The 25,499-nt window shown below is 35.2% G+C and overlaps 1 protein-coding gene across 3 annotated transcripts in view; it reads left to right on the plus strand.

Annotated features, from left to right (window-relative positions):
* The window catches only part of LOC145666601 (uncharacterized), a 102,239-nt gene that overhangs the window by 31,785 nt on the left and 44,955 nt on the right, over positions 1–25,499 (plus strand). Inside the window, exon 5 of one of the 3 annotated variants that reach the window (XM_081734008.1) lies at positions 11,973–12,110. The exons of the other annotated variants lie outside the window; for them this stretch is intronic. Coding sequence (XP_081590134.1) covers positions 11,973–12,042 — 70 coding nt within the window. The 3' untranslated portion in view covers positions 12,043–12,110. Of the gene's footprint in view, positions 1–11,972; positions 12,111–25,499 lie in introns of those variants that run through there. 3 annotated transcript variants of the gene reach the window in all.

Below are 25,499 nucleotides of genomic sequence, written 5' to 3' on the forward strand. Positions count from 1 at the left end.
GGCAAGTATTCTTTGGTCATCATGCCAGATTTATTGGCTTTCAAAAGGACACCAGGGATAACAGGAAACTTCGACTGGACTCTTGCGCCGAAGCCGCCAGACGGTTCCCTGAATACGATGACTTGTTAGCCCGACAAGCTTTCCTGCCGCTGATATAGCTTCCTGAACTGTGTATGAGTGAGTCGTTTTGGATTCAGATCTCACTTGTACCACATCATCTTTCACGCCACGTTCCGTTAAGGTTCGGCGAGTCAGAAGTTCATAGTTGAAGCCACTCTGGTCGAGGTTCACAATTTGATCACGGTTGTAGTTGCCGTCATTGATTTCTCGTCTGATGTTGCAGACAAAGGTATCGAATTCTTTGGACCACTCCTCAGCTCTGGTGTGAGCTGCGATTGTCTTGACTTTTGTGACTTCGTGATTCCCAGTGCGTTTCGGCCAGAAGTGTGCGGATCCAAGGTCGAGAAGCTTTGAAATCATTGATTTCCAACTTACTGTCTTGACCCAAGGCCTTCAACTCAATGTCATTATCGGCCACTTGATAACATGTTTGTGGACTACGTTGTACCTTACACCACATGTTGATAGCTTCGCGAAGCTGAATAAGCTTCTCTCGTCCGGCACTCTGCTCCAAAAACGATCTAATTCGATTTATGTCACTGGTTCTAACATCATCTTTGGCCGCATAGTTTGCAACTTTCTGCTTCTTACCTGTTTCAGCGGTGTCCTAGGCGTGGAGCGTTTTTCACATTTTTTTTTGCTCGCTGTAGCTTCTCCAGATGGCCGATTCTTGAGACGTCGTAGGACTGTAATCTTCATCGTCAACAGGTCGTTTCGTTCCTTGACTTCAACTATCCATTGGTTCTACTATATGTTCAAATGTCACGTGATCCTCAACAGTAATCGTGACATTTTTAAAACACGAGGTGGTCACCATCATTTTCATGGAAGTTGGTACCCTGCAAGCGATAGATTTTGCTTCCTCGGAAGGTACCACGTCCTTATCGAATTTATTCAAGCTGCACAAGGCAGAAAACACACCATCCATTGTGGTCATTATTTGATCAAATACTCTTTATTTACTTAAGAAGCGAAAATAAAGGCACGTCGATCAGTCTCCCCTACTGAACGTAAAAAGTTCAAGTTTCTGCCGCAAACCTATAAGGTACCTATTCAGGGTGCTGCGATCACCTTTCTAGAAAGTAAGTCGCAGCGACCTTAACAGGTACCGTATAGTTGCGGCAGAAAATGGAACTTCTCATGTTTAGGAGGGAAGAGTCTGCGCGATTTCTTCCCAATTTCTCAGGCATTTCTAGTTAGCATAGTCACGACTTTTTCAATAAGTTTTGTCTTTCCAATTTTTACATAAACAACTTCCAGGCAGCGCCTTTTCTCTCGTAACCCAAACCTTGTCGTAGGGAGAGGACGTAAACCCTTCTGGGGTTCCTAAATAGTACATGTTCATGCAATGACAATATGGTTGACATGTTAACAAAATAACTATTCAAGTTCAGTCCCTTGACATTTGAAACTTTTGAGTTTGACCCCGTCTGGGATCCTGCTGGGTACTCTGGGACATTTCTTTTTTTACTTTGATACATTCTAGTTTTTGTTTTGTTTCTACACCTGTCTCACTGTTTCAGATTAATATGAGTGGCCATAGACTTTTCATGACGCTTGTGTTACATTTTAACCCACCGTCATTTTGCACAGGCTTATCGTCAAGAGTCGGAGAGTTGTTTCATCTTCTTTCACTTAACATAAACTTTCATACGACACTCAACTTGAACCGCTTTCCCATTACAACATTTTGAGTTGGACCCCGTCTGGGACCCTGAATCATTATACATTATTAAAATATTTTTTTTTTAACTTTGAATCATTATACTTTTGAAATAATGACATATTGTGTTTTTGTTTTTACACCTATCCCGCCGTTTCAGATTCATACAAGTGGCCATAGATTTTGCAATGAAGATTGTGTTGATATTTTGACCCACCGCTATTTTGCACAGGCTTATCGTAGAGAGTCGAGACTTGATTTATCTTCTTTCATGTAATACCAACTTTCATACGATATGCAAGTTGACCCCCCTTTCCATGTAAAAGTTTTGAGTTAGACTCCGTCTGGGGCCCTGCGGGGGACCCTGGTAAAATTTATTTTACTTCATACGTTGTACTTTTGAAATGATAAAAGTCATGCTTTTCTGTTTTCATATCAATTTCACCGTTTCAGATTTTTCGGGGTTGCAACGGACTTTATGGACATGCTTAAAGATTTTAATAAAAATGAGTAAGGAGCTGCCTCCAAGGGGAATTCAATTTTGGTAACGGTTTTAATTTTACCTTGACCCAAGCTTTCAGGAAATATATACATCACCCCCACTTCGTGGGTTCAGGTTCAAGTTCATTCCGGGTTAGATCTTCGTTGAGTACAAAAGGCTAGTACCTACTTGCGTTGCTCTTGTCAATTTACTTAATAAAATACGGGACAGGACGTTTGGGCGCCGCCATTTGGGCGCGGACGTTTTGGCGCTGCCGTTTGGGCGCCGGACGTTTGGGCGCAAAGCCGTTTAGGCGCCAGACGTTTGGGCGCGAGGTACATAGTAAAAATCACAATTTACGACATATAAAGTAAGCTGGGCACTGAAAACTAAGCGCCAATCAAGATATATACATTTCCTACATTTCTATCTTTATCTCACCTCATTTATCTGTATATTTTCTATCTCTATCTTATTTATTCATCTAAATTAAATAGTTTAATGCGTTTGTGGCATTTGTTGCCTAACCTCGTCATGGATTGATTTTTCGCTTGTTCACGATTCTTGTACTTCTGATCTAATTTTTGTATTATATAAGAAAGCTAGGAAATAAAGGAATCAGACGAACTGTTAATTTTCTTAATGTTAATTAAAACATATTGATTTAATTTTTGTATTTTTTTAAAGAAAGTTAATAATTACATATTTATGAATATTAAATTTTTTTTTTCTTTCGTATTACGTTTGCCAAACTCTTCTCTTCCTTAAGTCCAATAAAGAACTACCAATAAAAGATTGCAGCGTAGTCGCTAACACTCTCGCCTTCGGTGCGATCGGTCCCGGGTTCGATTCCCGGTGGGTAGCACTCTGTCGAAAAAGTGTAACACGCTCTTTCAGGCCAGCCACCCTGAATGAGGTTTTCCTGGGTTTTCTTCATTTACATCAGGCAAATGCCGGGGTGGTACCTAATTTATAGGTCCAGGCCGCTTCCTTCCTTCCCTTTCCCTGGATAGTGTGCTCCCTCAAACATGACGGGCTAAATGGCCTTAGATGCCGAGAGCCCAAAAATCTAAAAATCCTATATCCTAATCGAGTTGAGGGAAAGATATTTTGCATACATGGTGTGTAAGACATATTTTGCATACAGGATGTCTAACACATTGAGTTTAGGAACTGTAGTATGCCGTATTTCTGGTATCACTTTTTTTTATTAACATTCCAATATAAAAATCAAAACTTACCACACATTTTTTTCGTCCCATTGTAAGCATTTAATCTGCATTAAAGAAAGTGGCGAAAGAAAAAAAAAACAACGATTTCAAAGTGAAAAATAATAGTTAAGTGTACATATATTGGTCATTTAGCCACTAGAAATGTTTGACATTCACACTTATTGCGTAACTACAGTAGAAGGCCTGCTTTAAGTTTTTTTAATGGAATAGGCTCACTATGTATGTAATGCAGTCCATCATATGTAGTCTGTAATTTGGCTTGAAAAGTTATCAAATAAAAAGCACACTTAACTTTCGTTGAAACTTAAATTTACAAAATTTAATTGTTAATTCAGTTTTTATAATTTTGAAATTCCAGTATTTCTAGTATGTAAAACAAAATCCAGTATAATTCAAGGACTTCCACTACAGTAGACACCTTGTGATATCTTGATTCGAACTTAGTACTCAGCGCCTAACATAACGACTTTTTAACTCGCGCCCAAACGTCTGGCGCCCAAATGGCTTCGCGCCCAAACGTCCAGTGCCCAAACGGCGGGGCCCAAACGTCCGCGCCCAAACGGCGGCGTCCAAACGTCACGTACCGATAAAATATGAAATACAATATACGGTATTTTTACTGAAAAACTAGTATCCTATTAATTATACAACTTTTCATCAAACAAAGTGTTAGAAATTGTCAGGAAAACTAACATTGATATACAAATATTTAGATCATGTTTTGCTCCCCCTTACTTCTAACGTTCAGTCGCTGTCACTCTATGTATGTAAGAGAGACTAGTAAATGCAATGTAACTATCAAAGTAAATTATCACTCTAAAGATCAATCACTGGTTCTTAGAATTAAGTTTACACTATAAATATTTGCTTCTTTTTAGTTTATTTTATGTAAGCTGGATTAAATTTAGAGGAAATATATTTTTTGTGTGGAACTTAATATGAAATTCTGCTTGTCTTTTTATGTCTATTAGAATGTTGATCATTTCATTATTCTGAAAATTCCTGATAATATATAAGAAATGTGTCCAAAAATATCGGCCTCTTCAGTATCGGTATCGGGTATCGGTACATCCCTACTTTTACGTGAACCAAAAAGGGTCTTAAGTAGAAATATGGGGAGTTGGTATCATTGTTTTTAATGTGCATCCACCTGTGGGGGAGAACCTCATTTTTGGGAGAGCGAGAAAAAAGAAACAAAACTAACTTATAATTAATATAACATGGTTTCGTCATGTGCCCACAGAATGGCGCGTATGCGCGATATTAAATGAGCGATTGTAATTGAATAGCACAACCTTACGTTATCACCTAGAAATGTTCCTCTTCAATTTTTCTTCTAATATTTCGAGTGAGACACTCGAGTACTTACCTTCAGATACACAATACCTTGAGTCCTTCTCCAGAGCACGATTTTTACATGTGCCTCTACAAGGATAATTTATGAATATTGCTTAAGATTTTATTGCTACTTACGGTCGCCCAATAGTTAGAGATTGCTTCTATCATTGCGCTATACGTATAAAAATATATGTATGTAATCCTAATGTTGGTGCACTAACTTAGTTTACTAATAACCTTTTTTTATTAGGGTTTTAGGTTTTCTTTCCGATGAATTTTTCTTAATCAAAAAGTCATAATCACTCAACAGACAATTAGTTTAGATCGCTGTGTAAAGAATGTAGCCAGGTCAAACTTAAGTTTTTTATAACTGTATGTAGAAAAATAATTTGATCTGGCTACATTGTTCATACAGCGATTTAACGTAATTCTCTGTAAGTGATTAAGACAGTGTTTTGATTAAGAATCCATCGGAAAGAAATCCTAAAACCCTAATAAAAAAAGGTAAATTAAGTTAGTGCACTTATCTTAGGGCTATATACATGTCGCACTCACAGAATAAGCGTGTCGTAACTCAAAATAGGTTTTAAATTATAAATTTGTAATGTTAATAATTGTTATTTGTATGTATTGAAGAAAGGCTTTCTCTACAGTAATTAATATATATTGAAATAGGGTAGTTGGAATTTTCACCAGTGTTTTTTGGGTGGGGGAGGGGAGGGGAATAAAACCCACATAAAAATTAATGTCATACTCCTAAAAATGTACTTCAAACTTGGATGGAAATAATAACCTTAGTGTGTTTATAATTCTCATTTTTTTTTAAAACCGTGTTTGTTAGTACGCGCCTAGTTTCAGAATTGGCTTAAAATATGTATTTATCAAGAGAACGTCACCAGAACAAATTACCATTGAAAAAATAATGGTAATCATGCATAATGAATTTAGTTTGAGATCGATCAAATGCACTGTAACAGTGTTCAACTGTAACCTATTACATAAAAATGAAAATCATCTTTTTGTTGTCATATCACAGGGAAACGGTCAAGCCGTTGGAAATTAATTTTTTGATAGTTATCACATACCTCGAACTGGGTTTTCATCATGTTACTTTAATTAAAATATGTATTCTAAGAGGGGGAGAATGGAGGGTCAAAATCTATGCGAGAAATTGAGTATTTCACGTTTCTGTCAAATTAGAAAGATGGAAGTTCTCATTAAAAGTAAGTAGACCTGTGTGCTAAGGTTTTTGAGAATTTCCATTTTAAGGAGGCATTTTCTATAATTTCTTTCTTTACATTAAAAGCGATGTTGCTTGTTTGTGATCGGAGAAACGATTGAATAGTTTGAAATGAATTTTCAAACTCAGTTAGTACCTGCCTTGAGCTTTTTAAATTGTGTTACTTTGATTAATGAGCGCATTTTAATGAAAATAGTGGAGTTCAGCCCGTCAAATTACGAAGATGAAACTCGATATGTAAACTCATTAAAAATAAGAGGACAAATCTCTGTCCGTTTTTGAAAATTTCCGTTTTAAGAGGAGAAGGAAGGCATTTTCTATATTTTTTTTCTTCTGATTTTAATCAACGTTGCTTGTTTGTGATCGCATCACAGGGAAACAGTTGAACAATTTGTAATGAGTTTTTGAACAAAGTTAGTACTTACCCTAAGCTGGGATTTTATTATATAACTGCTTAAAGGGCATAAAATGTGGTCAGAATTTATGCCAAAAATAGAATATCTTCCTGAGTTTTTGTAGTCACACTCATTAATATGCGTATCCTAAGGGAGGGAGGAGGCTCAGATATTTTCCATGAATCTAATTGCCAGCTAGTCTAGAGCAAAAATCAATGAAACTACAGTCCCTATGTTCTTGTAGCACAAACGCGCGTGTTAATACAAAAAATATGTTTCTCCATGTGTCAGTTGAGTACAAATTGAAAACGTTGCACTGAAAAAAGGAAATAATTAAAGACAAACCTCTATCTTGTCAATACTAACAGGAATCAGATTGTGAAATTCCCTAATTCTTTTTGTGTATCTGGTGAAGTATGTGACGTAGGCCCTTAAGAATTTACGATTAATTAAATCACAATTATCTAATAATTGTATTGCACCTTAGGAATTAATTTGATGAAAATAATAATAGTAAAAATAATCATATTATGGGTTTTTCAAGTTAAGACATACATGTATATATAGGATGGACTATTTATCTAGATACGCTCTTGTAGCTTTTAAACTAACAAAGAAAAAATTGAGATTTTGTACCATGCAAGTATTGGCAGGGGATATCGTTTGGCATTCTCTATGATACCAAAAAGTTAACAGCGTTGCTAACCCAACATAAAGTTGTAGCTTTTCAAATGGCATTACGTCACATTATTACGAGTACATATTTCAATTCTACATGTAAAACGGAAACATACAATACGACACTTATCATGCAGTGCTACAAACTAAGGTCGCTACAGTATCGAAGAAAACCAGATTTTGGAGTGTTTTACACAGGGTTGGCTGGTTTAAACTTGTTTAAAAAAAAAAAAAAAAAACACCTGGTTTAAACAAAAAAATGAAAAATGTTCGTAAAAGGGCAAGTGTTCGTAAAATCTTGATGAACACACATGATCCACGATATGGCAAGTATCTGAACCCGGTTTTGAATATGCTGAAAAACTATTGTTTATGCTGTGCCTGTGGCAATAAATGTTTCAAGCCTCTGTGTCTTCTTTGAGTTTACCGCCCTAGGGAAACTTACTTTTTGGACAAGCTTCGTGTATAAAAAAAATTTAAAGACGTTTCATAATTATAAGCATTTGCATATAAAGTCTCATTATTTTTTTTAGTGGTTTTAGATTTAATGATCATTGTATTGGAGAGTACTTACAAAGAGCGGACATGAACGTGTCATCCGGACATCCAAATCAAACCTAGTCTATTCGATAAACATAAAAAAGATATGTTCATGCACAAAAAATTAGGTGCCATGGACAACGGAGTAAGTCCCAGGGGCCCATTACTTCTGTTAATATAAAGAAAATCGTAGACTCGCAGTGAAATAGCTATTACATCAACACTGTTCATTGGAAAATCATGGCTTATAGTTTGGCCTCCTTTGAAGTGGCTCCGGATAAAAGTACACAATCCAAATGTATCTCGAAAAATACTATAGGATATAAGAAATGACTCTACCAAGTTTTGTATTGATAGACGGAATAGATATGAGGAAAAAGCTTGTATACCAATACACGCTTTCACCTCATACCAGTACATGCTTCATGTCCCACGTTTATTCCATGTAGGCTAAGAGAGAAGAATGATCAATGAAAGTGAATAATTTAAAGGAATTGGCGGAATGGTCATGGAGGAGGAAACACCAGAACCGCGAGAAAACCAACGGACACAATGTTGTCCACCACAAACTCACATGTCCTAGAATCTAACCAGAGACATCTCGAACCAGACTTTAGCGCTGCACCACTGATCCACGATATTCCTCTGATTATGAACGTTTGTGATATGCTTTAACGAGTGATATACACAATGTTTTGTTCCACTGACAAGGAGACTTACGGAAGTGTCACTCAGCGATTTGACTGAAATTTTGCATACTTGTAGAACATCGAAAATTAATCGACACGTATTTTTTTTATTTGGGCAATGGTGTGGGTTTAAGGGTGGAAACCACCCTTTGAACGTTAGGGATGGTATCGAAGCGTAGTCAGAAAACAATCATTCAGTGTAGAAGAAAACATACTACCATGGAGGTTTTAAGATAGCTGATTCAGAATCTGACGTCAAATTTACAACATTCAAAATGACGGACCCAACATGGCGATTATAATTACAAAAGATCTTCTAGTTTAAAATACTGTACATTTAACCAAGAACAATCATAGTTGGCAGGGATTACTGCGAGGAGGTTGCAGACCGATTTGAAATTCCTTTCTGTACTTATTTTAATGAGTTACTTGATTGAAGTGCGTCTCTACACCTTCACTATTCGGGGTGCTTATGTATAGTGAGTCCCCTTGCCTCCCACTTGAAAGTGAATCCCTTCTCCTGTCACTAGTCGGGGTACATCTTTAAAGTGAGTCCCCTCTCCTTTTACTATTCCGGATGCTTATTCAAGTGTCTAATACAAAATCGATTTTGTTATTATATTCGTGGAGTGGTCACAATTCAGCAACTTTTAAACCCATTTTAAGAACAAAAGAGTACCTCAAAATAGAAACCATTCCTGCAGAAATAACTAGTAGGATTCAGCCTCTTGATGTGTTGTTCTTTAGGCGATAGAAAAAAACTTCTTGATACACTTCTGACATTGTCCTTCTCTACAACTATAACATTAATTTACATATCCGTAATAATATAACTAAGATCCAAACACTGATTGATAATCAGTATTCTTCTCGCAGATTTGCAAATCTTATTACGTATGCGTGGCACGAAAGCGGTTATTTGGAAGAAAAACTACTTGGATTTGAAAATCACATTTTGTTTCAAAGATGGTGCAGCAGTTTTACGATTTGGGCACAGTTATTGTCTTAATAAGCTGTGTATGTGGTGTAAACAATGTTTATGCATCACACACACTTATTTTTTTTTTTTTTTTTTATACGGAATATCATTACTGCAAAACATTTTCTCAATAAATTCATAATTATAATTGAGGATAGACTATAAAGTTCTGACATAGTGAAAGGCGAGGGGACTCACTATACATAAGTACCTCGAATAGTGAGAGGTGAAGAGATTCACTTTAATCAAGTATCTCGTTCAAATAAGTATAGAAAGGGGTTTCAAATCGGTCTGCAAAATTCTCGCAGTAATAACTGCCAATTACGATTGTTTTTGGCTAACTGCACAGCATTTCAAAGTAGAAGACGTTTTGTAATTGTAATCGTCATACTGGATCTTCCATTTTGAATTTTGTAATTATGACGTCAGATTCTGAATCAGCTATTATAAAATCTCCGTGGTAGTATGTTTTCTTCTACATTAAATGATTGTTTTCTGTATATGCATCGATATCACTCCTAATGTTCAAAGGGTGGTTTCTACCCTTAAATCCACACCATTGCCGAAATAAAAAAATACGTGTCGATTAATTTTCGATGTTCTACAAGTGTGCAAAGTTTCAGTCAAATTGCTGAGTGACACTTCCGTAAGTCTCCTTGTGAGTCAAGCAACATAATGGGAGGCAACGTACACTAATGATACTTTTTTTTTTTAAAAAAAAGGGCTAAACTCTTCAAATATTTGCTTTTGCGATTTTTTTCCCCCTTGTGGACCTCAGAAAACGTATAAAACGCAATATTTTCACGATTTATTCTTTTGCAAGTATACCACCATATACCAAACCTTATTCACACTCAAAGCCGACGAGAGAGAATACTAAATATGTTCGTATTTTCAGAAGATTATTTCGTGTGAGGGTGTTGAAAAGAAAAAGTTTAAGTTTCAAAGTAGTAGCACATGTAAAACAATGAATTTTTGCTAGTATTTCCCAGTTCAGTCTCGAAATATTTCCGGAGCGAGGTAGCCACGGCGATTGGAAGTATGATTTTGGCACCTAGATCCAGCGGTAATATTCCCTTCCCCTAATTTTTATTATGATATACCATTCAAGACATTCTTGTATCCTATTTCTGTGGAATTTGGAGAAAAATTAAAATGTCTCAATAATGTAATTAATTGTATTTTTCTTTATTTACTACATATTTTTAGAAGCTTACCTAATTTGTTTTTACATTGAAGTACTATTTTAAAACTTTTCTGAAAATCTCCATGTTACAGTTGTTCATTGGGAAAAGGATAGCAAATTTCTTAAAAAGTATTTCATTAGTTTAACGTACAGATAAAATTTGTTCGGTAGCACAAATACCGATTCTTTGGTTTGTTTACAAGTTTTTTTATCTACTTACCTTTATTTAGCTCTAAACTAAACCTTTATTTAACTCTTACAAGCATTCTTCATTAGTGGAGCTTTATCTTATTAAATGCCGCGGGTCAGAGAAACTTGTTGCTCTAGCACCTGGAAATCAGGGAAAAGATAAAAAATTATTTTATAAACCTTGATTTTCGGATTGTCGTATATAAGAATTAGGACATTAGATAACTCTTAGTTTGAAACAATAAACTTTAATTTTTACCGATTTAACTTCCCTCACGAGCCGCGTTTGCATGAACAGTTATTTTGGACAGAATGTTAGTTTAGTAGTAAAAGTTCATTCTTTGTTTATTGTTATATTGTGTAAGTATATTTGAAATTAAAAACGTTGAGACAACGTTTATCACTTCCCGAATTTGAAGACCTTAATAAATTCTATATATTTTGTATATATACTTGTTCGGCCAATGCTTCCACATAAAATGTGTTTCTAGACAAAAAACATATTACAAACTGAAGTTTTAATTTATGCATAAATTTTAAATTACAATTTCGTGGAATAAAAATGTAACTATTACATTTTCAGTACTGTTATTGCTAATACTATTAATCTTTTTGCTAAAGCGTTTCTGTCTTTGAACACTATTCCAATAGCTCTACAAACAGTTCGTTGAAACTAAAAGACCCACTTCATTCCCCGATTTGCTGCTTTTCTGTCTTATCGAATTATTAATTATTTTTCAATTTTTGAAAATTTACTTCTTGATGTTTTTCTTCTTCAAAACACAATAATCAAAAATATAGTATATTGTAGTAGGAAAGATGGAACATACTATTATTCCTTTATTGAAGTTGAAATAAATAAATAAATAAAAAAGAATTTGAAATGCAAAAAACCGTGGGGAGAATAAACTTCGGTTTTTTCATGAAAAGTGTCGTTTTTACCGAACAGTTGCATCTCTACTCTGCACAAAGAATGTGTTAAATTTGTAGAATCTTAATGATTATTACAATTTAGAAGTTAAATACAAACTAGAATAAATCTGTACGCAATACTATATACGTACGTTTTATTTGAACTTTGAAAGAACCATAGATAGTTGAGAAATAAAAGGTGGAGCATATATAACGTGATATAAAACCAAATTTCATACAGAGTTATAAGCATATTTGTTGGATGAAACTTCCAGTAAATTTAATTGTCATAAAAAGAAAATATAACATATTATAATTATTTATTTGCAGTGGTGGTTTTGGTTTAGATATGAAATCTGCTTTTGCAGTTACTGAGAATAGCAAATATGGAGACATTTGAAGAAACAAAACGATCCTGGGAAAGTTTGTGTGATAGACGGTGTTAGTGAAAGTGTCAACTTTTCAATTTGCAGGGCAACAGCGTTTGCAGGTTTGCGTTCATAATCACAAAAGGAAGCATAGTGGTTTAGTTAAGCTTTTATCTGGTGCAAAGGGTCCATATATTGATCCCAAGCCGTGAGAGTTCATATTTGACAGCATTGTGTTCATACTATCTGTGGCTTCTCCAATTTCCTCTACCCTCATTCCACCATTCCTATGTATTTGTTATTCTCTCCTAGAACCAAAAGGGTGTAATACGGGCCGTAACAATTTCATTGTAAGAATCATAATCGCAGGTCGAACATGTGCTACGACTCTCAGCGAGAAATATCGGACTGAGACGAGGTACAAAAAAGAATCTGCATAGTCACACAATAAATAGAAATAAATACACGCGGATTAAAAATAAATAAACAGATTGATTTTTTAAAGCTTTCCTATATGTGTTTTAGGGAAAAGAACAAAATCAGTCAGTTAACTCAATTAAAAGCAGCTGTTTTAAAAGCTAACAATGCAGTTGCCGTGAAAAGTGGAATACAGTCTATACATATACAAAAGTAAACTACAAGTTTTCGCTAAATGCGTTATCAAATAGAGAATAGAATAAATAGGAAATGTAGAATTAAAATTGAAACATCCGAATCCGAAGTCACGTAATATGTTATATAGTTGAAAGCGAAGAGAATTGAGTGAGGGAATATAAAACTGATTGGGGAACAGTTGGTCGGGAAGATAGAAGGAAAGGCATTATTAATTAAGGGAAATATACGTACACCGGGTGTTTCTGTAACTTACGGAATCACTGTGTGGAAATGCGTAGGTTCTGAGCTATAGACCGCCGAAAATCTGTCGGAATAATACAAAAATGTACGTAACTGGAGTTGTTGAATCAAGGCGCGGTTCAAGATAATATTTGGTTGTTGAACCTGTAGATTCCATTAATGTAGAAGTGGATGGAGAGCAGGGGCGGCGCAAGGATAGCTCCAAAGAAAATACCATATACTGCCTACCATACACAAAATTATGGCGAATAAGTTTATATTGTGATCACTGTCAATATTTTAAAAAAAGTACAATATTGTGGGCAAAAATGATAAAAATATGGAAAAATAACACATACGTTGAAGGCACCTTGACCTTAAATAAAACATTTAAGGATGACGCACAATGGCAAAATAAGCATTTTGAGATATGGAATAACTACTAAAATGTATCTGTTTCGAGCTATAGCCTACCGAAAGTTTGTCGGAATGATACAGAATGACCAAGATTAAGGTCTGGTTTAAGAAAATATTCCTTGTTGGACCTGTAGATTTCAGTAATGTAAAAATGAATGGGAAACGCGGGCGTCACAAGAATAGCTCTGTGAAAAATAAGGTATTCCGTGTGCCTTATTGGAAATATGAGGAGAAAACAGTTACTGTAATTGTTTCAAGAAGAAGCATGGCATATCGTGTACAAAAAGACAGAATGTTTGGCCGAAAAGCAATGGAAACGTTAAAGGCACCATGACCTCGGATATAACTTTCAGGAATGATGGATAATGGTAAAAGAACCACTTTGAGATGTGCAGCCGCTACCCTAAAATCCGGCAATAAAGTGTTAGAAGCAATTAAAATGATCAGCAGTGGGATAGAACTGCATTCTAGGCATCAAGACTGTCTCATAGTAGCTTAAAAGCTATCTTGTTAAGCTGAATTCTTGGAGGAAGAAGAATTTGTGATGTGAAAGACAACTGAGCGAGAAAGGAAGGCAATTGCAGTTTATCTCGTAACATTTGCACCAAGGCGAAGTCTGCTTTCGTGCAGTCCTCGTCTTCGGTAGTGGCTAAACTAACTCAATAGCATTCGCAATATCCTGATTTCCCGTTAGGTCCACGCCGCAGCTATTCACCTGACATATAATTCCTGTCATCCCCACCTCCGATAGCATTGCATAACGACGACAAACTGGAATAAACAACAGTAGCTCGCAAGTCAGGAGCATTCTACTTTTATGTTGGAATGCCCTTGAGCCACCCCTGTCTCCAGGATTTTTTCCAAGTATACTTCGGGAATCAAAGTCTCCGAGAGCTAAGATAAATTACGATTACATGACACCATTCTTGTGCAGGTCATGTCCTTTAGGAAATAGTGTCCCAGTGCAACCCCCTCACATTTTATTCCTTCCCCTTCGATAAAATTTTCTGGAAGAAAGTCTGCCCGTCTTCCACTAATTTTTGCATAATGAAATCTACAGTTCCTTAGACCGGACCTTGATCTGACAGTTAATTCTCCAGTTATAATCATTAGTGTATTTTTCCGACAAATTTTCTGGGCTATAGCTCGAAACCAACGCATTTTTGGATAGTAGTTCCGTATCTCAAAATGCTTATTTTGTCATTATTACCTTTGACCTCACCTCCATCGGACAGTTCTTTCTCAAATTATGGACATTTTTGTATCACGCTTTTTCGGACAGTGGTTCCTTATCTCAAATTGCTTCTTCTGTCATTGTTCATCATCCTTTCAAGTTTTACCCAAGATTACGAGAATACTTGGCTATATCATAATGCCTGAGCAATACATAATAATATAATGAAATCTTAAATTTAACGCTACATGGCTGTGTTCTTTAGACGAAGAGAGAATGATGATTGGTAAAAGTGAATTGTTGTGAAAAATGGTGGAATGAGAATGTGGAAGGAAATGGGAGAACAGAATGAGAATGAGAATGTGGGAGACATATCTGGCACACACACACACATGATTTAAGATTGTATCAAGGACACTTCAGAGATGAGCACTCCAACTGAGCCACCATGGCCCCATAATAACGTAAAATGAAAAATGATAATCGATAAAGATAATAAAAATAAATCCAAAATGAGAATAAGAATCGAAATAGTTGGGTGGGAACCGTAGAGTATTGTAATCAAAATCGTGGCTTGCGAATGTGATAGTAGTGTAAAATCTTCCTTCCTATAGAAATAATTGCCGCGTCACGGCATTACTTTTCAAATGCTGATTTTTTATCATAACATTTCTTCCTACTTCTTTCCTTCCATGTTCAATGGATGTTGCAAAAACTTAGTCACTTTCGTTTTTTGTTTTTTTTTTTTTTTCAATGAATGTTAATACGTTAGTAATATATGTATGTTACGTCAGATGCCTGATTCGGGACTCCTTTGTTCCAGCTATACGACATAATGTAAAATAATTTTGGAGAAACTTAACGACCGAACTCAAACTAGTTAATTCATTTCGAAGCTATTGTGAAAAGAAAAGACTTACCATTCTGTATATGTGGTAGGAATGGTGATTTTACTGAGGATTATGCAAAGACTTCATATTAATTGCTATCCTGAGTACGGACAGAAAATACATTTTTAAACTCAATTATACCCCCATGTGCTCATATGATATATTAATATTGTGCAGTACTTCTGATTTTATACTGATAGCTCAGTGGGTTTCCTTTGAAAAGTCTATTTATATTGATTGAGCATAACAGGTGTACACAAAATTACAGCATTACAGCAATAATAGAGCAATTATATCTTAGATTCAGCAATCAGCTGTTTTAGGCATAAATAAAACTAGCTGCAATACCTAATCTTCGTATGAGGAGATTAGGTTTATGGAAAATACTGGAATTTCCTTCCCCCTTACATTTCAATGAAAGTGTAATGATTAAAATCCATAAGACTTCTGCTTCTAGCGTGTAGAATATGTCCTTTATCCAAAGTAACATGAATAAAGAGCATATTCATGGGGTAAACTATTTTCCAAATGTCATTTCAAACGGATCAGCCGATTTCCTGAAGCCGAAGACTTTGAATTGAATTCGAATATCGTCTGTTTTCGATTATTTTCACATATCCCCTTTACCCACTCCATTCTCTGGATTTTAAGGGTGTTTTCCTTTTCCGACTAAATTTGGCCTTAAGTGTTATCGAAACTGCCACCAATCAGCTTAACGACCCAGAAAACTATGTATTCGATACTAATATTGAGCGCTTTCGATTATTTTATCGTTCCTTTCCACCTACTAGGGGCGATGGGGATGTATTTTTCCTCCCATATTATAAGTCATATGTGTGTGAAGTTTGGTTGAAATTGCCCCAGCGTGGAACATACATACATACACACATCATACATACACATTCATTCATCCATCTATGTGTTACATTTCGCTCCCACTATCTGAGAGAATTAATAGTAAACTGATTTTAGTTCGATCTTAGTAAGGCAGTTTGAATCGAACACTGCCCAGAAAATGTTCTATTCATAACCATAGTAATTAAAGCCCCCACAATGTCGAAGAACATAATATCGCTTATAAAATATTTTCTAAGGTATTAAGAAAGTATTTTGTCCAAAAGGTGGAATATATGCAATTATTTTGTATTGGTACAGTTATTCTTGATCTACACCGTAGAGGTAGTTAGCTATAGATAAATGTATAATATTTCATGAATTGAAATAGTCACTTTTGATAATTAATTAATAGAATGAAAGCAGACTGTGTTAAATAAAAGAGAAATAAAAATTCTCATTTATCCTCTTACTAAATCATGTATAACGTAGCCTCATGTATAAATCATGTATGAATTCTTGTCTAACAAATTTTCTCTTCGAAATTGATTTGACAACTTCTCAATATGGTCTGAGATCTACCGAAATAATTTTATCGTAAAAATTAAGACCCCTCTTAATAATAAACAGAAAAACACGTTCATTTTCATATCACTGTCCATTTTCAAATAAAAGCAGGCAGTGAAACAGAAGTATAGCGGCAGTTGTTAACTATAGGAATTAACGTTACTTCCAGACTGAGAACTTACTGTATTATAGATTCATTTTTCTTTCATTAAATGTGTTATATTAAGGATGGTTATTCAATGTAGTGCTGTACAATAAGAATTTAACATATAATACATCATTTTGTCTTAGCTCTTTGAGCAGATAGAGATTGAGAACCTCATCTCGACGTGTTGTTTTGTAGGAGACATGAAACCACATTTGTTTCTGATAAGTTGTTTATATTGCTTTGTAATAATTTATCTAGAAATGACTAAAAGAAATTAGTTTTTTTATCATAGTGATAATAAGTGCTTATGGGTCAAATTTCATTTCGCACTGAGTTATTGGGGTGATATATTACTATGGTGTTTCCTATCTTAGACTTTTTTTTTTTTTTTTTTAATGGTATAATTAAGGCATTGATTTTCAATGAAGCTTCCAAATCTCAACCTGAGATGTCGAAAGACTTCACTGACAGCAGATTGACATACATGTAAAATATCAGATTTGCTTGCAGTCTCACTTTGAGATCTGTAATAGAACCAACTCTCGCTGCTGGGATCAACATAGGTGGTAGTTATATTTCGAATAATTTGCTTTCCTTCTGTGTCTGAGTAATATGATATTCTTCTTAATTTTTTTTAAACAGTTGTTTGTTTTACTCCAGTCTGATTCAGGTTCATATCATTATGCAAGAATAGTAGCATCAAATACAGTGGAAACACTAGTGGATTTTTAGATTTAGAAATAATACTATATGGGAGGATGATATTACAGCAGACAACTAGTTTAAAAATAATCGAAATAAAAGAGGCAGAAGATGTGACCTCCGAGGTTCACCAATTTTGCCTTTCGCGGGAAATTGAAAGATAATAGGTTTTTGAAAATTTCTTGAAATAAGTATTTTAGAGCAGCCTTTAACGATACAGAGAAATACTCAATCATTTCCACGAGATATTCATGATCTAAGTTCTCGAATAATATTTTCGACTTCTCTCTGTTTAACGAAGTCAGGGTTTAAACTTAGAATGTTGCTAACACTATTCCACTTAGCTGATGCTTTATCAAGAAAAATGAATCGTCGTCAACATTGGAAGAATTGTTATCCAACTCTCCATATTTTATTATGTTTAGATTTACACATGATTAGTATGTTGAAATTCAACTAATAGGCAGGAGGTGAAGGCACTGAAGGAGGATGTCGGAGTATTCGATAAGGCTGAGGACCTATCGAATTTCGAGAGTGAAAATTTATCGAGTTGTCATCGGTTACTTGAAACCGTTCGAGTATTTGAAATTATTGAAATTTCGAGTATTATCGAAATTTCGAGTATTATCGAAGTTTCGGGTATTATCGAAATTTCGAGTATTATCGAAGTGTCGATTATTATCAAAGCAAGCTAGCCCCCTTTGCTAGGAAGGTCGGTATGAAATCTTAAGTGCCAGTGACAATGCGGATATTAATAATATGTCAGGTATTAAGGAAAAAAAGTATTTATTAATGCTTATATTTTACCAGTAATTTGCTAGGTTTAAAATTTATCAATGTCACCCCATAGGAAAGGGAGTGGATGCTAGATGTTAACATGGTTTCTAAGAAATTGGGTGGTTCAGATTCAAATCTTAAAGCTGTCGAGCCGTCCACTCTGACCCATTCTTTTCTGTCCTTTTTAGCCCGCCCTGTAAGAAGGGACAGGCTGATGTAAGGTCTTGCGCTGTGACGTGTGTGTCTGTGCCATCCAGAGGGCACCAGATAAAGAGATGCGCTTTTGCACACACTCTAACATTGTAAGTTAGTGCCACAGACAACAGAACCGGCACAGTAAAAGCGGTGTTTCTCTCAGACATGTTTTATGGGGGCACTGCCCCCCGGAGCTGTGAGGGTCCTCTCCCGGAGGAGATCAAATTAATACGTCTGTAATATAATAATAGATTAGTATCATGTGAAAATAGTATGAGCCCCTCCGAATACACTTTTTTTTTTTATTTTTTAAAGAAATACTGGGTAAAAGTTGTCATTGCACCATTTCAACATAGTGGCCAAAAGAAAATGGAGACAAGGGGAAAGTGACGAAGTATAATCACCCTAATATTCTAAACTAGTGAACCGAATCAAGTGATTCATTGCACCATTACTGACCTTAGTCACCTACTTACGGTTATAACTTCATGAGGCGGGCTCCGAAGGGTACCAAAAGCAATGTTCGGAAACGGCAAAATTGAGGGTTCTTCTGCGAACCTTCTTATCGGAGGGGGGAGGGGAATGGGTCCAATTACTGCGGTGCGTGGTCATAGGTATTTCAAGTGGTGACAAAACCGAAATTTTAGCCGCAGAAAGCGGTCTCAAGTTCCGATTTCTAATCGTTACGTATTAATGTAGTACGTGATTATAAGCATTTCAAAATGGCAGCAGAGAAGAAAATGGAGGACAACAAGATGATGGTAAAAAACGAAAATGAAAATACTCTCGAAAGGGTGGGCCTAGCTTATTTTTCACACACATGCAACAAGTATTTGATGGAAAGAGATCTTTAGTAATGTAATAAAATTTATTTTTCTGTTACCATAGCAGTATTCATCGTTATAATAATAATAATTATTATTATTATTATTATTGTAGTTAAAATTTAATTTCGTTGTATAACTTTAAACTATTCTAAGACATATCAATAATTTGGTGTAAAATATCCCTGCTTCACATAATAACCTACATAATACCATGAGTGTACCAAAAAAAAAAAAAAAAGGTGGGGGTAAAATATGCTACTGAAACGAATTAAACGTCAGATGCAAAAATGGCAGTAAAAGATTATAGTGATAATAGCAGGGTTTGTCCAAGTGGGCCCAGCCCGCCCGAAAAATCCCACTAGGTTTTTTCGGGTTGGACTCACCTGGCTTTTTGAGCTTTTTATTAGTATATTATTGGTACAACTAAGGTGATGACATTGAAAGTGATTTTTACCAGATTTTGGACTTTCCTTGGGCGAATTAGATGATTTCACATTAAGGTATACAACAACATTCAACATATAAAGTGTTTTCTAAGACCTTTATAAAGTTCTAAATGCACTGAATGAGGAGAAAAAAAAAACTCTGCTTGAGATAATTATAGAACAAATTAATGTATGGATTATGCTTATAGCCTGTTTGAAGTAACATATGCAATTTTATATTTTAGAAAATACTGTAAAACAAAATGCAATAATAAAATTTGAAAACATAGTGACCTAGAATGTAGAAATTAGTATGAAATGTGGCTAGGTCTTTCAGTCCACACAAATGTCATTGAAGATTAAAAAAATTACAAAACATGGAAAAACTAAAACGTGAAAGATATTTTCTAATTTAGTTTGAAATGATTTTCTAATCTACTGTCACTAAGTTCAATATTGCACAATGTGAAAGGATCACCACTCCATAGAATCTTCCTTACTTCCTGATAGTAAGTTAATTTCCACAGTAGCTAAGTTCAGTGTTGCACGGCGTGAGAGAATCACCACTCTGTATCTCTCTTACTTCCTGACCTTCAAAATCTATATATCTGAACTAAATTCACAGTTTTTTCCAGCTCAAGCCTGTTTCTAATCTTATTCCACATCAGTTCAAAAGTGCTCAGGAAATTCCCGTAATTGAACGCATAAAGTATCGGAAGTGAATTTCAACAATAAAACCATTTATTTTATGCTGGAAGATAATTATTTCATATAAGGCATTTTGAAACATTTATTTTATAAAACGTGAAATATGTATTTATTTTAAATTTAATATATTTGGTATTCATATTTGGCGAATGCCACTGAAGAGATGCTCCTGGGATGACTCGATCTACATTTGTTCGTTTGTTTGCCTGTAGCACACAGGGTGCAGTTTTCGGTCTTTTAAGTTGAAATTTTGAGGGTAGAAGCAAAAGGCATTCTAAATTTGTTGTATAGATTTTCGAGGCGATCCAATTAAAATTTCAAAATGGTGGCCATTTTTCAAAGCAGCAGTGAATAGAAAATTGTTGCAAACTGTGACTATGACAATCTTGAAATATAAATCACATTTTAACACTTTTACCCCAATGACATTGAAATATTTCGAAAAACTCCGATTAAACCCGAAAAACCCCATATGGTTCCAGGTGAGTTGTTTTTTTTTTTTTAAAAAAAAAAGACCCGGGTTTTTTCAAACCCTGGGTAGTAGTAATAGTATTAATAGTGAGAAAACAGTAATAATAGTCGTAACATCACGAATACGCTTAAAGAAAGAACAAATACTCGGATTCAAATAATTCCCCTTGTCGCAAGGCATCCAAAAACAATGTGTATGATAAAAGAAAGAGAAACATCTTAAAGTAAGTTCCATCAAAATCTTACAATCTGTTCAAAAGTTATCATCGGACGTCACAAACAGACAGCGCGGTCTATTGGGAGCTTCGCATCCAGAATTCCCAAAGTTTATTTCAATGATACTTGAATTTTAGATATTAGACGAAATTTTGACAATCTCAAATACTCGAAGGGTTTCGATTGCCGGATAATAAATTTTCAAAACCTAAGTTCGGTAAGTATTCAGCCTTATCGAACTTCCTTACCTCTACCTATATCAGAACCTTTCTCAATCCAGATCTTTATTTTAGATTCTCGAAAACCAGATGTAAAATTTTCCTTTTTCTGCCTGCCCTGTTGTTGGAGTAATCGGTGAAGTACCAGTTTGTACACTAATAGTGTCTTGGATTCCAATCCTGTTCGAATGATTCACTTTTCTCTTCCTTTTCTCTTCCTCCCTCTCTCTTCCCTGACATACTACTTAAGTCTTGTCCGTACATAAACATCGATCTTAAAGACGTATAGGAATAAACTCTTCTTTCACTTCATTTCAAAGGAGGCAACTTTTAAAATGAACACTCTGCATGTATGTAGTACATATTGTGTAAACCCATGATAACCTCGATTACATTGTTTCTTCCAAATAATCCGATAATCCCGAACTTATCAAAATATTCAAACGACTCGATAAATTGCAGTCATACTGAGATCTTTTAGCATTTGCTGCTTTCAAACAATTCGAGACTCACGAACAGTTCAAGTGTCTCAAGCTCGTCGAATGTTTCTAACATTTAGAGTGTCTCGAACATTTAGAGTGTCTCGAACATTTAGAGTGTCTCTAACACTTTGAGAGTCTGGAACACTTCGAGTGTCTTGAACACTTCGAGTGTCTCGAACACTTTGAGTCTGGAACACTTCGAGTATCTCGGAACACTTCGAGTATCTCGAACAATTCGAGTCTCGAAAGTTCGATAATTCGATAAAATTAAAATTCATTATCGATAAAACGGTTTTGAAATCTTATCGATTGTTATCGATTACTCGATTATCGGAACAGCCCAAGGAGGATGTTCGGGTATTGCGTCAGTGGTTGGTTGCTTCGGAGTTCGTTTTTCAGAATCAATGTTGTGTGAGGCGACCTGAGCCTACAGCTTAACGTAGGATCCGATATTAGTGAGCAAGCACTAAGTTACATGTTGTACTGAATCTTCTTCTAATATTATTCAGAGTTCTTAAGTTATAAAAATATATTGTAATTATAAATTCCGCATTGGTTCTAGCTGAGCTAAGTAAGTTGAAATTATTATATGTTAAATGAGGGAAAGAACGGTTTTTGCTCTCCGTATTTCTTCTATAGATATGAATTCGATGAAATTTAAACATTTAAAATGTGCCACTGCACCGAGTATCAAATTCGTCTCTCCAGCTTACCGTGCCAGTGTGTTAACCACTACGGTGATTGAGATCGATAAGTGTTCATTATTCTAGGCATTAAGTTGTCCAAACAGCAGAAGCCCTACAGTCTCTGTGGTATGAATGTTCGAGTCAAGTGTGAAATTGAGTAGCTTTTCAGAAAGCCACACCTGGTAAGAGTTATACATCCGTTTGCATCTCGCCTTCATTCAGGAGAGTACCACTATACAAGTTAGATTCGTAAGGGCTTCAATACTATCCTTCGATCTTATCTGGGTATTTTGAAGGTTCTTATCTTCCAACAGTATAACGCACACCCTTCCTACCGCCAACGTAACTCTCGAGCGCTCTCCTCGATATTCGCATTCTCTTCTGGCCTGCTTTCTCCGGATCTAAGCTTTCTCGAGTACGTCAAATTGCTCCACAGAAGTTCGCTAATCAATTTGGCATCTGGGAAAACCTAGGGGTAAATGGGGTAGAGCGTGATACTAACTATATCACCTCTTCTAAGTGCTTGGGGCATAGAAGTATGGAATCGTACTTTTACATTTGCCCTTTCCGAATGACGTGCATATCTTTACAAGTCCAGAAACTATGAATATCTTTTACCCTCTGTATACAAATAAGGAAACTGATTGTTCGAAAGTACAATTATGATTTTAAAAATAGAAGAAAATAGTGGAAGTTGAAAGATGAAGCTGAAGATCGAGAAGTTTAAAGAAACATTTTCAGGCCCACATCTAAGAAAGAAAAAAATATTAGTGCTAGGTCCTGCCAAGAGGCAGAATAGTAATAATAAAATAAGTGCAATAAAATTGAAGTTTGTTACGTAGATTTCTTATTGTCTCAGAATTCTTATGCTGATGTAGAGTAGAATGTTATTTTAAAGGTTGTTTTATTTAATCACTTAAAAGTTTACGTATCATTGTTCTGGTCCTATTATGACACTTCATTGCTATTTTATATCAATACAGTGTTGTTAAAATTACTAAATTATTCGAAAATTGTTCTAATAATGTACCTTCCTTTATTCCAATAATTACTGCTGTATCTACACAACACTACCAAAACAGCAGACTGAAAATTTGAAACAAAATTATACATTTTATTATATAATAATGGCTTTCGATAAAATAATTTGAAGTTAGCGCTGAAGAACAGGAGGATTGGATGGATGTGCAAAATGTAAAAACTGAACAATTTTGTACTTGAAATTCCGTGTGCTATTCACTGTCGTAGTTGAAGACGTTACGATGTTCAGAAACATACGTGATACATATATATAGCGCAGCAAACTCTTGATTATTCATGCGCTGGTTATTCGTACAGGGTATATTATTATTATTATTATTATTATTATTATTATTATACTTTGGTGAAGGAGATCAAAAGATTGAATTGACAAGAAATTTCAAATATGGGTGAACTGAGCACGCATATCTAGCATCGCGCGTAGCATAAGCAGTTAGGTGTTGCTATCTTTTGGTAAATCTGAAGAAAGAGGATTTCAGATTGCTGCTTCCTCATACTTAAAGTTGCACGTGGAATAATTTATTAAGAATAACAGAGAGAACTATACATATTCATAAATGAAAATTTAAACAAAAACACACGAAAAAGAAAATTAGTAACGTCAACTTGTTGACTGTAAGTTGAAACAGAAGTAATGAACCACTGAATGACGAAAGAATAACACCATTGGCAATGATTTCACTGCTATAAACATGTAAAAGTTTAGTGATAGAGCCATATTGGCATTATGGAAGTCATTGATATACATTGTGGATGTCGTAACAAACGTCGCTGAATTTATGTTGCATATTCTGTAATTTTGGATTTTTTGGTGTTCCGCCACATACTTCGTCCCTCTTAGACGTAATTCGGGACGCTGAAAAATATCTTAAAATTCAGGATGTTACGCCTAAATGGCAATCCTATAAAAAGCAACAATCGGAGCACAGGTAGTATAAACACAGTACTAAATAAGCGAACCAAACTGAAAGAAAAAAGAGGTAATCTAACAATGTTAATTTCTATGCAGTAAAGTTTTTTAATCAGAAACAATAGTGTAGAATGTAAACATCGTATCTTGACATAACATAGTGTCTTTTTTTTATCGTTAAAGCAGGAAAGGAAGCTTTGCCTTTCTAATTACAAATTAGTTATTTGTATTTTTCGAACATTGGCAGCATTTGCGTGTATGTTCGTGATTTTTTAGATATAAACCATTATTGTAACAAATCAGTATGTCCAATTAGTGTTTTTCGTTTATTCCTACCGTTTTGTCCGATGATTAGCACGAATAATCGGAAATTACATAGTGTACCATCGCTACACACATACATACTCACTTAATAATTGTCTTTTGTGAGTAACTTCGGAACGATTGAATTAGTTTGAGTCGTAGAGAGAACGTGATTCTGTTCGTTACCGAAATGATCATTGACAAAATCTCACTTCAGAATTATTGGTAAAAGAACATGTACAGGCTTAATTTCAGTTTTACTCCTCACGTTTATGGTTTTTATGTTAAAGGAGACAAATGATTAAGGAAAGTAAATGATTGTAAAAGAATTGGTGAAATGATAATGTAAAAGGCCCAGAAAACTCACGGACACGATGTTGTCCACTACATTGTTCCATGGTTGGGATCGAACAAGAGACCCCTCGCACGAAAGGTCAGCGCTAACTACTTAGCCACCATGCTCCGTTTTGCGAGCTTAGACATACACAAAAATACCGCGTACAACTTGTCTATCAATTAGTTTTTTCCTTTGTAGCTGTGGATTCTTACATCCCATTGTTTTTCACTTTTTTATGCAGTCGTTAGTGAAAATTGTTGTACACGCCATATATGTTCTTTTCTCAGTGGCTTCGGAACGGGTCTACCAAGTTTGTTTTCTTTTAGA

Source organism: Thermobia domestica, chromosome 12 (genome assembly GCF_964235325.1).
Source record: "Thermobia domestica chromosome 12, izTheDome1.hap1.1, whole genome shotgun sequence".
NCBI lineage: Eukaryota > Metazoa > Arthropoda > Insecta > Zygentoma > Lepismatidae > Thermobia > Thermobia domestica.